General features: G+C 54.8%; 3 protein-coding genes across 3 annotated transcripts; 2 read left to right on the top strand and 1 right to left on the bottom strand.

The window, feature by feature from the left end:
• Nucleotides 1-398: 398 nt before the first annotated feature.
• Nucleotides 399-635, top strand: SPSK_05761 (uncharacterized protein; the record flags this gene model as incomplete). The annotated part of the gene is made up of 1 exon (XM_016732496.1): nt 399-635. The coding sequence occupies one exon, from the start codon at nt 399-401 to the stop codon at nt 633-635; it is 237 nt and encodes a 78-aa protein (XP_016583170.1).
• A 2888-nt stretch (nt 636-3523) lies between these two features.
• On the top strand, nt 3524-3808 carry SPSK_05735 (uncharacterized protein; the record flags this gene model as incomplete). The annotated part of the gene is made up of 1 exon (XM_016732473.1): nt 3524-3808. The coding sequence occupies one exon, from the start codon at nt 3524-3526 to the stop codon at nt 3806-3808; it is 285 nt and encodes a 94-aa protein (XP_016583171.1).
• Nucleotides 3809-8157: 4349 nt separating this feature from the next.
• Nucleotides 8158-13354, bottom strand: SPSK_04801 (dual-specificity tyrosine-(Y)-phosphorylation regulated kinase; the record flags this gene model as incomplete). The annotated part of the gene is made up of 2 exons (XM_016731566.1): nt 8158-9375; nt 9437-13354. The coding sequence occupies 2 exons, from the start codon at nt 13352-13354 to the stop codon at nt 8158-8160; spliced, it is 5136 nt and encodes a 1711-aa protein (XP_016583172.1).
• Between the last annotated feature and the right edge of the window lie 785 nt (nt 13355-14139).

Here is a 14139-nt window from a genome sequence, read left to right on the forward strand (position 1 = left end):
TTTGCATTTGCATCCGCGTGCGCGTGCGTGTGCGTGTGCGTGTGCGTGTGCGTCTACCCGGTGCATCTGTGTCAGAATCTGCTGGCCACTGATTCTGCGGCCTTGACCCTTCGGCAAGATCCCGTCAGAATGCAAACATGCAGCAGGGCGATACACAGGGACTGTGTCTTGCACCCTCAGTCCTGCATCCTCAGTCCCGTATCCTCAGTCCTGTATCCTCAGTCCTGTATCCTCAGTCCTGTATCCTCAGTCCTGTATTCTGCGTCGTTTGTCCTATGTCGTAGGGCAGTGTGTGTGGGAGGGAGTGGCTTGTGATGCTGTAGGGCATTGCGTCCTCATTCTCACTTTCTCCCAAATGCGACAGCCCCGGCCAGAAAGGAAGGACAGTAAAGAGCATCATGGCACGGCATGCCTGTAAGCCACGAGAGCGCCTATTAGCAGAACTGGAACTAGGCGGAAGTGCAAAGCCCACTTGGCTATGCCGGTCGCAAGGCACAAGGTGGAGAGCTGTCGGCCGCGCCGTTGACGGTTGTGGTATCGCTCGTAAACAAGTCCGCAGCAGCTATTTCGAGGACACGGATCGACTGTCTGCCGGGGCTGCTCCACTGCCTAAAATGGGGTCCTTGGGCCCCTAGAGAGTATGGCACTGAGAGTGAATGCGACGCAGCGTGCTTACGGGGCGTTTGCTCTTCGGGATGTTTGCCATTTCGGTTATGTGGCTCTGTGGCTCTGTCATTGCTCTTGGTGCATCGGCATATGCAATAGGAAGCGAATCTGACCAAGGCCATCGAACGACCGACTGTTCTGGTGATATTCGTTGTTGCCTGGTTTGGTTGGTTTGCCCAGCCATGCCTTTGTGGGAACCAGTAACGTGTGAGAATCCCTGCCTGATCCGTGACCCTGGCTCGAATATGCAAGTCAGACAGAGCACAGAACAACGGCAAAGCGTGGGCTGCTGGACCGCCGCCTGGAATCGAAAATAACAGGTCGTTCCCCTTCCGATGCACTGTAATGGCAATGCGAACTGTTTTATTTCGTCCTTTTCCACACTGGGACATATTTGTGCTGCCATCAGAGTCTTGTTACTGTTTTTGGTTTTAGTGCGTCTTGGGCTGTGGCTTGGTAGTTAGTATGATGATTCTTACCTTTGTTACGAAACTGGCCCGCATATGCCCGTTTACCCCATTATTGTTCACATCGCAAACTGTGCTGTTTGCTCGATCGTCTTCACACAAGTGGTCTCCCTGAGCAGGATCGTGGGTTGGTTGGACGTTTTGTCAACATCACACTCCGTATCGGCTTGTGACATATCCGCAAAACGCAACATTGGTGGAGGCCTGGCCCGCTCTGGGCCTTATTGTGTGGCTTGCATATTACCAAACTGGGCTGTATTAGGTGCAGCATTGGGTTGCTCCAGCTCTGTGGCGGACAGCACCACGCACTTCGCATTAGATTTCTTTTTTCTCCAGGTGTTGTCTCATGCGAGCATCTGGTCGCATCCCAACATTCGCCATGCAGCAACTTAACACAAAATTGGTATGGGACAGGCCCAAAGAACCAGCTGAGGCTGAGAAACAGTCAGAAATGTTGAGGTCATCGTATCGCAAGCAAACCGAGACGGCCTCCGTCTGTAAGCGCCGGCCTGATTCCCGAAAAATATGGGCTGCGAGCTGGTTGCCCCGATGCTTCTGTTATCTAACGTTCGTGTGCCCCGTGGGTTGCATCTTTGGTTTCCAACCCTCTTGCTCACTCTCGTATCGCGATGTGCCTCACGTAAACTGCCCCCCGCCCACCCCCCCTTGGAGTGGCAAATTGTCAAGTGGACATTGGGGATGAGGCCAGACAGACACAAAGCTCTGCGGCCCATCATGTCCGAGTTACTTTCGGGTGACGCCAACGTTAAACGTTGGCCGCGTCCATCTGTTCCTTGCGCCCCCGGCAATGTGTGCACCGAGAGGAGTTGCTCGTAAGGAAGGAGAACATGACGGAGGTAGATGCCAAATTTGGTCTGAGGTTGGAAAAGGTCCGTTAGGGCTGTGGCTGGGGGTGGGCCATGCCTGTCATTGCCATTCCACGGTCGATCGCGGAGGAACGGGGAGCAGGCCTGGCTAGATACTGGGCTTTCGGGAGCCGTGGTCTCCGTGCGACCTCGTTGTCAGCCCTAACAAGCAATCCTCGTACACCTCTGTATCGACAAGCCGGCGCATCCTCGATCATTGCAGGCCAAGAGCGCGTGCTTCTGGCGTGTATTGAGTGGGACGGCACGAAGTACGAAGTAAGAGGGCCTTAGTTCCACGGGCCTGGCGGAAGGCCCATACCAAGCCAAGTGTAAGAGCCGGCCGCCCATTCGCTGCGGATAGCCTGGTCGTGGTAGTCTGGAGCCTGTCTGACTTGAGGCTGAGGGCTGCCGTTTTTAGCTTGGTGGCGAAAAGGGGAGCGCGGATGGTGGTAGATGGTGGTCAGGCACAAGGGGAGAAGCCAAGAGACTGTTGCGGAAGAAATGGACATATGGGCAGATGAAATTGGCAATCGGAAAGGCTGGTGTTTATGTCCCTTTCCCCCTCTCCTTTCCCCAAGGTCCTTCCCCAATTTGTTCCTTCCTCGTAGAATTGTTTATTCGTTTGCCTGTGACCGGGGAAGGTGCCAGCATTGTTTAGAGCAAGACGATCTCTGCGAACACCTTCCTGTGTTTGGGGAAGGAACGCCCCGACCATAGCGCGCAAACTCCGGGCTGGCCAAAGCTTTCGGGACCATTTTGGCAGGAACAAGACTACGGGTGCACTACAAGTACACAAAACTGCATTCAAATTAGGGAAGGAGAGACCGATTTCAGAAGGATCAAGAATGAAGCGGCTCGTCGTCCACAGAGGATGGAAGGACCAAGAGGCGCTCCGCACACCGTTGAGCAGCGAGCGGGCTTTCAACGGTCGCCGCTTCCTCCCATTGCCCTACAAACCTCCTCCTTTACAGACACACTGTTCTGGCCATGCCGAGCCCCTGTTGACCACCAATGCTCCTTCCCCCATTCTGCCGGATTTGTTTCGTTCATGTCGTCATTTGTTTCTATTCTTAACCGCTTTGCATGGCGTTGTGTCTGGGTAGTGACTTCTGATTCGGGCACTCTTCGAATTCCTTTCATCGTCCCTTCCCGGCTCTATCTCGCCCTAGCTTCGTGCCTTCTGTGCCAGAATCGAGCACTGGTATTTTGCTGGAGTGGTTTTGTTGCTTGCTTATGGTCACAGCGAGTTTTGCCCTCTTTCAATCCTCACATCGACTCCAGCTCCCCCAAGCTTTCCACCCAATAAGGCGACCGATGCATGTCTCAGATAGCCCAACAAATGGCCCTGGGCCAAGATCGCCATGTCTTAGTCGTCCCGCCCACGGCAGACGGAAACTCCTAAAGATGGTGGGCAGAGCGCGGCCACCCTAATTCGTATTGCTCGTTTCTTTTCTCTTGGCCCTTTTTAACAAGGGGAGGATGAACAGGACGGAATTCAGATGATCCACTCGCTGCGACGACACCATGGAGATGCCAATATTGGCACACCACTACGAAATAAATCCCCTCCAAAACAAACTCACAGAGCTTGGCCACTATGAGTCTGCTGTGCTCGTGACTTGCTGCGGCGTCCAAGTCGTTCCTGGTACGGTAAGAGCAATGTCTGCGCCAGGCACCAAAGGCGAAGCGGACAGGAATTTGGTGTCGCATGATCCTGCAAGAGGTGCAAATGACACACTTCAGTGGTGGCCTTCTGGAAAGCTCAAGGCGTCAGCCCCCAAGACATGGAGTCTTATTAAGACAAAGTGAAGGAGAAGGCAGACAAGGTACTTGCAAAGTATGACAAAATAGGCCATCGCCGAATAACCAAAAAAAGAATACAGGCACAGGCGCTCTGCCTCGACACGCCCTCAGCCTTTCTGTGTCCATCCTGCCGATGCAAGAAATACATGTCAGACGGAGACGACGATGGTTGACAGATGGGAACGTGGATGACTACAACGCAACAGCCAGGCTCGGTGTCTTCCAAGGGACTTGGCTGCAACCGACGAACGTGCGAGACACCTGCGATCCACCCAGGGCACAATCGCGGTAATCAACATTCCATGTTCCCTTAATGACGACAGTCCAGCCGTGCTCAGCCTCACAGCTCCCGTGAAAGGCTGTCGACCAATGATGGTCCGGGAGGCATTACCACACAAAAAATGAGGAGATACACAACAACCGTGCCGAGGCACTCGATTTTCGATTACTCATTCTATTTTTATTTACAATGTTTGACGATATTTTGCATTTGAGTCCAAGCATCGCCATGCTTGCTCGCTCTACAAGGCGTCCTCTACGGGTAGAGTGCAACCCTTACAGGAAAGAACAGGAAGTCGACTCTAGCCCCACGCCCCGTCCCCACGCTGGCGATCAATCAGCTGCTCTCCGTTTTGATATCAAACATCCCACACCTGTCAACAAGTTTATCATGAAACAGACACTACTGCTGCTTCGCGGACATGTCGTCCCAAACGGTTCAAGGGACCCAAAGAGCTCTAAATACGATCACAAATGTCGGTTTGTCATTGGTTGGTGTACAAACTGCTGCCTGGGTGCTGCATCTGTGCCTGCAGCAATGCCTGCATTCGTCCCTTGGCCAAATGACCAAGGCTCCGGAGTAGCCGTGCCATTTCCCCATTTGCTGTCTATTTTCTTGCAAAATCGACAGTGTTCCTATTTTCAGGTGCCTTTACCGTGATGAGCGATGAAGACAAGGTGCAAGCACCAGACGACGCTCGTCCGACTTGCATAGCACGATGTTTGATGCGAACGAGGCACTTTCACGAAAACTGACCAACCACATCACCAACTGCCGTGTGTTCGCATCATCGGAAGGTAGGTCCTTGAAGTGTGTGTGCAAATCGCAGATGTACCTGGCAGCATTGCACCCCACCGATGCGGTTCTGTTTTGTATTTGTCCTGCATGTCTCGGACGGCACCATGGATCGTGTCCCGTTGTATCTTCTCTAACCTTCCACTGTTTGCTATGTTCTGTTACGAGTCTGTAATAAGGGTGGGTTGTGGAATGTTTGTTTCGGAAGACAGCCAATCACACTTGCCTTCAGCCCTAAACGAAAACCTGGAGAGGTGTGTTGCCTGTGATCCATTTTGTTGGGAAAGTGCGTGAGGACACAGAAACTCACCAGGTCAAAGGCAGGAAAGGCCTCATGAATTGGATGCCATCCAAAATCCGACCAACCATGGCCCCGGCCACCACCTATTTCTCCAACTCAGGGCTGCGCCTCGACGTCGGCGAGGCCTGTGGGTCCGAACCCGTTTTGGTACATCTACAAAATGGTTGTACCTTTGCTTTTTCCCAACCACCTGTTCAATACCTCCCCAAGGCAACTTGTGGAAGCCTAACCCTTCCCAGCCAAGTGGGAAGGAAGCACCCTCGCTTAGGGTCTAAGCTACGGCCTCACCGGCAGATGGCCCATGAAGCGACGGGGGGCATTGCATCATTCATTGGGGCTGATGGAGACCTGGTAGGGATGGATTGTCGATTCTGTCGATGCCGCGCCAATGAAGTGCTTGGTACATGAGCGTACGCAACAAATTGATCGTGGAGAAGGCAGGAGGTCTATCCCTAGACCTCGTTTTGAGAGCAACGTGTTCGTTAGGAGGAACGAGAACGATCAACATGGCGGTTGTTCTCAACGACTGCGACAAAACGGGCAAGGCCAAATTCGGGCAACCTCCGCAACTTCCGTTAGCTCCAACATACCAATGTGCTTTTGCGGCTTCATAGTCGAAATTCGGATGAAAACACTCCACCTCGCTTCGACGATACGACTTTCCTGTTACTGCCGGTAAAAGAACTCCTCTCTCATCTCGTCTCCTCTGGTTGTGGCCCAGTCTGGTATGTTTCCGGTTAACAACCAAGCTCGAAAACAAGTTCACTTCTCAACTGCGTATAAGAATCAGAAAACGGATAAACGGTGGACCAGATTTTACCACCCCCGTATGGCTCGAATTATTCAATACAGACGCCCGATGGTCGGTATCTTGACAACCACCAGCCGCTGCCAAATCATTGCTTATCGAGGTGGAATACACGTTCCCAGCCCAGGAGTCAATGGAGAGCGGTCTGACGAAAAGAGTATCACGTATACGAGGGTACGCTTCGGGTACCTTTTCTGTTTTAGCCGCAGAGTTCAGACTTTCATCGTCTTGGGAAAGCAAGTACGCAAGTACTCTCGGATATGATGGGGTTCTGTCGTCGGTGCGTTGCAAGTCAAAAAGGCATATTGGTAAATCTATGAAAAGGAGTTGAAGAGAACGGTGTGTAGTACCCCAAAGGTTGACCTTGGGAAGCCTGACAAAGATCTTGACTATGAGTGTATGGCTCTTTAAAGATTTACATGTGAAAGTCGACCCTTGACAGAATCATAAGCAACAGAAGTGGAAGCAATTACGAATTACGAACACGGCAGATACACAGACCCAACGCTCGATGAGGAACCATTGGGGAAGACGAAAGAACAAAGATCCAAAGTTAGACCAGAAAGCCTTGCCTGCAACCACCTGCAATTGTATGCAGGACAGACGAAAGAACGGGGACCCTACAAGAATGCCTTGCGAACGAGGAACGCCGAAGGATGGCCTTTTTTTAGTGGACCGCACCCGCCGTATCACCACTCCATAGTGCCTCAGAGCCCACGAGCTCACTCGCGGGCAGGACCGATGGGACCACAAGGCCCCCGAGCCCCCCAACATCCACAAATGCAGGTGCTGCCAAAAGGGGAAAGGCCCGTTTTGCATCTGCAGGTGAGAATGAAGACAGCAGAAAAGAAGACCCAAACCGTAAACTGCAAGGTCAAGAAGCAGAACGAGGTGAGCATATGGAGAAGGAAGAGGGCGGTCCAAGACGAGTGGCAAACTTCTCTTGTGCACTGGCTCGTCTGTATCGCTACATCCATCGTGTAATTTTAAAATCCAGCGAGTCGTGAGCCGCCATTGCGTCTTGTTGTCGACCATTTGCTGCATCGCTCCTCCTCGTCCCCTCTCTCTTGCAGATATGTGTGTGTATGCCTGCATTACAGCGGGGTCCTGGCCTTGTAGCCCAGGTGCCTGGTTAAAAATCACCAGCCAGAGAGCCATGCTTCGTAGTTGTGGCTGACAGTCTCTGCCCCTTACATGCACCCTTTCGATTCTCGTACCGGCATAAGACTCAGACACTGGCAACAATACCATGTATATCTGGGGCGCGGCTGACAGGCGGCCTCCGGTTCTCTGACCTCGCGTTCCTGCGTAATTCTCGTTCCGCATCCCATGAAGCATCGTCAGCCAAAAGACACAGGATATTGCGGACCAGGTATTGCATTACTCATTCCAGAACGGAAAGTCGAAACGAAACGAGAGTAGGACGGCGCCAGTGTCACAGATTTGGCTTTCACATGTCAATCGTTGGATGGCACGAGCTTCGTTCTTTATTGGACGTCGTGTAACGGGTTTATTTACGTTTGTGGGAAATGTGTGTTTTGTTATGAACGAAACCTTTTGGGAAAGTCGTAACGAAACATGTAGAATACAGAGCAGTGAAGAAGAACAGTAACTACTGCAAATTGGAGTGATGAATCACAGGTCACAGACAAAGTAGTAGGGTATTGTCTTTCAATGAAAATGAAACAAAGCTTTAAACAAAAAAAAAATTCTTTTAAAAGATATTTTCTAGTAGACTTTATCAAAATTTTGTGTCTGTTCCATACCGCTGCGAGTCACTAATTATCATAGAATCGAATTGTAAAGTAGTGTATAGGCATGACGTCTGATAATATCTGCCCGATTGGGGCTCTGATTAGGCGGGCTTATAGCTTCCGCTGCGAATTGTGTACGAAAGGTCATTGTGTATGTCTATGAAATCATCATCCACTCCATTCCAAGGAAACCACGTCCGGACCACATGTAATAATGAGTAGACCCTGTTTTGTCGTTTCTTCCTGTTTTTTGTCTTACCCTCAAAATATCAGGCGCAATGCACTGTATGTACGCTGCCCCAGGTATAGGACTCACACCCAGAAACGGAAAGAGAAATTGAATGCGCCGTTCTCCCATATAAGAATCTCACTTGCCCACTCCAACGTAACACCGGCTCCAATCTATGTGTCTATGTTTCATGCCCGCCGGGTCATGGCGGCCGCAGCCCCGGCGGCAGCCAGGTCCGGCTTTGACACGCTACTCCCGAGGGAGCCGCCGCTAACAACACGACCAGCCGCCCGTGGGAGGTTGCTGGTCAAGCCGCCCACAGTGCTACCGCTTGTGCTGCTACCGCCCATCCCTGCCGTTCCGCTCGTCCGCTTGCTCATGCTCGCCGACGTCGTCAACGCCGATACGGCGGAGGCCCGTCTTGCTGACGCAATGGTCGGGGCATTGATGGGCTTGTGGGCGCCGACACCCAGAGACTCCCGACCGGCACGGAGCGTCGGAGCAGCACCAATCTTGACGGTATTGCTGCCCCCCGATGTGCTGTGAGGGGGTTCGGGCAAGGGCCGTGGCCCGCCCGTGCCAGAAACGGATATGGTGTGGTGGCGGCGCACGGGCGAACCGTCGCGCGTGCTCAAGCTATGGCGGGGAACGGGCGGGCGAGCGACGGCCTTTTGGCCCGTAATGAATTCGTGGCGAATGGCCTCTTCGGGCTTGAGGCGTCGGTCCGGATCCCACCGCAGGCAGCGGCTCAAGAAGTCGAGGAACGCCTCATCGTCGCACTTGATGACCTGTTGGAGAGTTTTGGACGATGGACGGCGCCGACGGCCCTTGGACGAGACTGTTAGGCGCGGCTTGCCCATGCTGTCGAAGAAGAGCTTCTTGCGCGTGCTCTTTTCAATCAGGTGCTTCTCGGGGGGGCCAAACACCTCCATGATGCACGCCAGTTGTTCCTGCTCGTTCTCACCGGGGAATATGGGCACCCCTGTGAACAGCTCAGCCAAGATGCAGCCCAAACTCCACATGTCAATGGGCATGCCGTACGTCATGCCCAAGATAACCTCGGGCGAGCGGTAGAAGCGGGACTGAATGTAGGTGTAGACCCTTTCGTTCTCAAAACAGCTGGAGCCAAAATCAATGACCTTGAGCTCCGTGTGCAGCGGGTGCCGTAGCAAGACGTTCTCAGGCTTCAAGTCGCAATGGATGACCTTGTGCTGCTTGAGGAGCATGAGTGAGCTGAGCATCTGCTTGGTGAAGCGCCGGACGAGTTTGAGCGAAGAGCCGCGGAACGAGTTGGCTTTGATAAACTCATAGAGGTTCATGTCCAGAAGCTCGGTCGAAATGCAAAGGTGGCCGCGGAAGTAAAAGCTGTGCGTGAAATTGACCATGCTATGCTTGTTTTTCGGATCCTGTTACAGTTAGAATCTAGGCAAATTACTACAACAGTAGAAAAAAAAAAGCTGCACATACCCATTCGCGAAGCTTTTGCAGGATGTTGACTTCGACAAGAGCCTGCTGATGGAAACGCTTCTTGTTCCGGATGATCTTGACGGCAACAAGGACGCCTGTTTTGTGATCGATGCAGCGCACGACCTGACCAAAACTGCCCTTGCCAAGAAGATCGATAATCTCGTAGCGGTAAGCGAGGTGGTCGCCGGCCACGATAGCATAGTCACCACGTTCGTCGTCGTAGCCAAAGTTGGGTATCTTGTCCGAGTCTGGGTTGCCGGCCACCTTGGCTGCGTTTTGTGTACCGCAAAAGTAGATATCGTGGTAGTCGACAATCTCGCCGCGCTCATAGATGTTGAGAATGGCAATGCGGGCAGCTTCCTGGTGGCTGACGCGCTCTTTGGGTGTGGCACGCTTGCGCAGGGCGTCGAGTGTGCGGGCCGCCAGCTCGGTGTCCTTGCGCCGGGCACCCAGCTTCCGCATCTCTTCTTCGGCGACAAGGTCGTCGCTGTCGAGGTCGGCAGTCCACATGTCATGGTGGTGACGAATGGACGTTGTCGACTGCTTCGTCTTGAGGATCTTCTGCATGACCGAAGACGTGTGCGAAGAGTGTGCGGCGTGCATATGGGAGCCAGCCGTTCCAACCTCGGAACTAGCCGCCACCGTCGAAGACGCAGAGGCGTCCTTGGCGTGAGGGCGGTCACCATTGGCCCACGAGGGCTCAGGTTTTTTGTCAGGGGCTAGAATGGCGTTAAGGCTCGAAGCAGAGCTCTTGCGGCGTCTCGAATCCAAGTACGTCCCCGGCGTCTTGGCAGCAGTGGGCGCCACGAGTGTCGGACTCTGGCTCTTTTTGGACGAGGGCATCTGGTTCATCGTCGCCGACTTGGGGACGCGGGGCGGTGGCATGCCATCGTGCTTGTCATTGATCGAGATCTGCCGACGGTGGCCGGTGTTCTGACGTTGGTTGTCTTGCTGCTGCTGCAATGCGGGCATTTGCTTGTAGTCGGAAGCAGGTATATCTGCTGGCTTGTCCGAGATGGAGCCACCCTGGATACTAAGGCTCGACTTGGAGTTGCTTCGCTTCCATGATAGGCTCAGCTTGCGACGCAGAGACGAGCCTATGGACGACGGCGTAGGGGGCTCGTCAGGGCTCGAGATCGGTGGCGGCGATCTTGGAGCCTGGCCCCCAGTGGATGTGGAGGTAGGCATGGGCTCTAGATACGACGCGTCTCCCGTGATGATGGTGCTGACGGATTCGAGCGGCGCGAACGCCCGGGATGGTGTAGGTGCAGGAGCGCGAGGTCCCGAAGGTTTCCGAATTGTCGATGCGGACGCTGATGCAGGGATTGGAGGCGGGATCGGGGTCATGAAAGAGGAAGGCGTTGTGTAGGCGCTGTCACTATCGTCGCCGGGTGTCTTGGACGTGTTGAATGGGGCCGGGTCCATCGAATTGCCCTTTGGTGCCGACGATGAGAGGAACGGCGAGATCGAGGGTTTATGGAGAGACGACGTCTTGGTCGCCTGCTCTGCCGCCGCATAAAAGTCAGACGCGCTCGTGTCGTCATCGTCGCCGCCGCTGCCACCGCTGCCGCCACTGCCGCCACTGCCGCTTTCTGTCAGCGTATTGTGGTGATGGTGGTGGTGATGGTGATGGACAGATGAGCTGCTGCGCATGGCCAAAGTGAGCTCGGCGCGCTCCTCATTGCGCTGCCGCGAGAAGAACGAGCCCTTGGAGGCAGTCATGGGCGTGGTCGGGGTTTTTGCAATGATGCGCGAGGGTGGAGGGCTAAGGTTCCGGTCCGGTGTGGCCGCAATCTGCTCTTGTAGCGCTGCAATCTTGGCGGCGGTGGGCACGCTGAGCGGCTGCAGATTCATGGGAGGCAAGCGAAGTGGCTGCAAGTTCTTCTTGTTACCGGTCATTGACGTTATGCCCGTCACAGTGTGGTTCGCCTTGTGATAGTCCTTTGAAGCTTTTGTGCTTGCCTTCCGCTGGATCTTGACGGGTGGGTCGAGACCCAGCGGCTGGGTGCCCGAGATGCTTGCCGTGGATGCGCTGTGTATGCTGCTACCATCGTAGGCCAAGTTCGACTTGCGCTTCTCGAAAAAGGACAGCTCGGCCGGAGACTCCTTGGGTGAATCGTAGACTTTGGGAATGGCAGGTACCGGGGGCACATCTTCGTTGTCATCAATGTTGGGAGTGGAGTTGTGCAAGATTGGTGGCTTGGGAGCAGGCAGGCGAGATCCTGTGTTGTTTATGCTCGACGCACCTGCACCTCCCTGGGGTAAGCGGGGTTGGATCGAGCCGGTCGAGCTGCGCACGGTGTTGAAGCTCATGGACGAGCCGATAGAAAAGCCGGAGCTGTAAGATTTGCGGTTAGGGTCCGGTGTTGTTCTCGAGGAAGACGGAGTGGATGTCTTTCGCGGAAGCATTGAGGGCGAGCGCGACGAAGCGCGGAGATCTGAAGAAGACGAGGAGGGAAGAGGAACGTTTGATGTCTGAGGAACATCCCGGTTGTTGTTGTTGCCGTTCGCGTTTCCTGTCCCGGTGCTGCTGCTGATACTGTTGCCGGCTGACATGGCGGAGTTTGTTGCTGGGGGCATTATCGACATGCGCTTCATACGACGCGCGTCAGTCGGACTGACAGTTCGTGCACCGAGGCCGGTTGCGTGCGACGCGTGCAGAACTGGCGCCATGGACATGCGTTTCGAGGCGGTCGAGTGACCAAACGTCGCAGACTTGGTACTGAGGGTGTTACTGCTGGTCGATGCGCTGCCGTTGAAGTTACCGGTGCTGCTGCTGTGGCTGACGGTCCTTGGTGGCCGCTGGAAGCCCGAGCCCGACGCCTTGGTGGGATCAAGTGCGGCAGATATGGATGCGCGGGACGACTGCTGGAAGGAGCGCGTTTTCGAGGCGCGTGAGCCAGTGAGGTTCCTCGTAGCATCGCTACCGCCGCTGCTCCCCAGCCGGTTGCCGCCATCGATGGAAGACCGCGCAGAGCCGGAGATGGGTCGATCCGAGTTTGACGCCAAACTAGGGCGCCGCCGTGAAGCCGAGCGCCCCAGACCTGAGCTGAATTCAGAGTCCAACACGCCGGGGCCCATTGACTTTCTCGGCGGCTTGCCGATGTTGCTGTTGGACACTGGCGGGTAGTGGCTCTGCCGACGTTGGCGCGTCGACGCAGGGATGACTCCAGCATCGGGCGCCGTGGCAGACGAGGTTGGGCCAGACAAATTCATAGTCTGTCGTGTTGTGATGCTAGGACGGCGCAGAATGGAACCTGACTTTGAGATTCGCGACGAGCTCGCCATTGTCGACGCGGACGCAGACTGTGGGCCAGCGACGCGGGTGTTTGTTGCCGTCGTATTGCCTGTTGCGTTGTTTGCAGTCGATCCGGTGCCTGATGCAGTGGCTGCGGCAGCCACCGCGGCCGCATTGGCCGCAGAGCGCGGGCCGCTGGCCGACTGTTGCTCTACCATCTTGTCAACGGCGCTCTGGGCGTCCAGGATGCTGCCGTGGCCAGAGGGCGAGGGGAACTGGGCGAGCTTGAAGTCGGTGGAGGCGGATTCGAGGCTGCTCTGGAGGTCGTCGAAGCTGACCGAAGGCAAAAAGTCGTAGCTCGCGCTTAAGCCAGCCAAGTCGCCTTCGGTGTCGAGATAGGGGTCGTCCGGGTCGTCTGAGTCGTCGTCGGCGTGGATGATCTGGGGCGGGAGTGGCGGTGGGAGATGCTGTGGAGGTTGTGGATGCTTGCTACTGCTTGCGGCGGTAGCGCTGGTGCCATTGCTCCGGCCAAAGGAGAAGAGCGAGTGGTTGTTGGAGGCAGAGGCGCTCAGCATCGGACTAGGCTTGTCGGCGGGTACGCCCCGAGTTGGCGACTGGGAGAGAGAACGGGATGCAGCTGGTGGTCGGGAGCCCGCCTGCGGCTGTTGGCTCCTTTGCATAGGAGGGAGCGGCAGGTCAAGAGGCCGATGCCACGTCGCTGAATCACTTGTGTATAAGGAATATGGACTGCTGCAATGGATAGGCGACAAATGCTGGCAATGGGCACGCTGCTGGACAAAAAGCAGAAAAAAAATAAAGCAAAGAAAATAAAAAAGATAAAATAAAAGACGAAAGGTCCCCCGAGTCTGTAAACGAGCGGACAGGCGATTGGAGCGCGTCGTCAGGACACACAGTGGATAGGCGGACAACAGGGCAATACTCTATCGACCTGAGACCTCAAAGATGAGGCACAAAGGCGTTGCGGATCGCGAGCCCGTCACTCGGTCCAACAAGACCTTGGAGAATGTAGCAAACTACCTCATTCCGCACGATCGAAAGGGGCTGACGAGAGAGGCAGGCAGTGTCGAAGAAGCCGGAGAAAAGCGCCCGAGGTTCGACGCAGGAAGACACAGAGCTGGAGTGGGGGTATAAGAGGTGAAAGGGATGCTGTGAGAAAACGAACGTCGACGTCGATTTTGGCGATTCGAAACTCGAAACGAAAAAGGCGGTGCCGTTGTTAGCGTGGAGCAGCGGCGGGTCGCGGGACCGGACAACGAGAAAGCACGTAAACGGCAAATGCACAGAGGAAACGAGAGACAATGTTGATGGCAACACGATGCGAGCAGTTGGGCGGTTGGGGGTGGTGAGAGAGGACCGAGGGCGGCGAGAGGCGAGGTTCGAGGTGAGTGGGAGGCGTGTGATGAACAAAAGACGAAAACGAGGACTGGACAAATGCAGGAGCAGG

This window comes from Sporothrix schenckii (assembly GCF_000961545.1).
Source record: "Sporothrix schenckii 1099-18 chromosome Unknown Cont49, whole genome shotgun sequence".
NCBI classification, from domain to species: Eukaryota; Fungi; Ascomycota; class Sordariomycetes; order Ophiostomatales; family Ophiostomataceae; genus Sporothrix; species Sporothrix schenckii.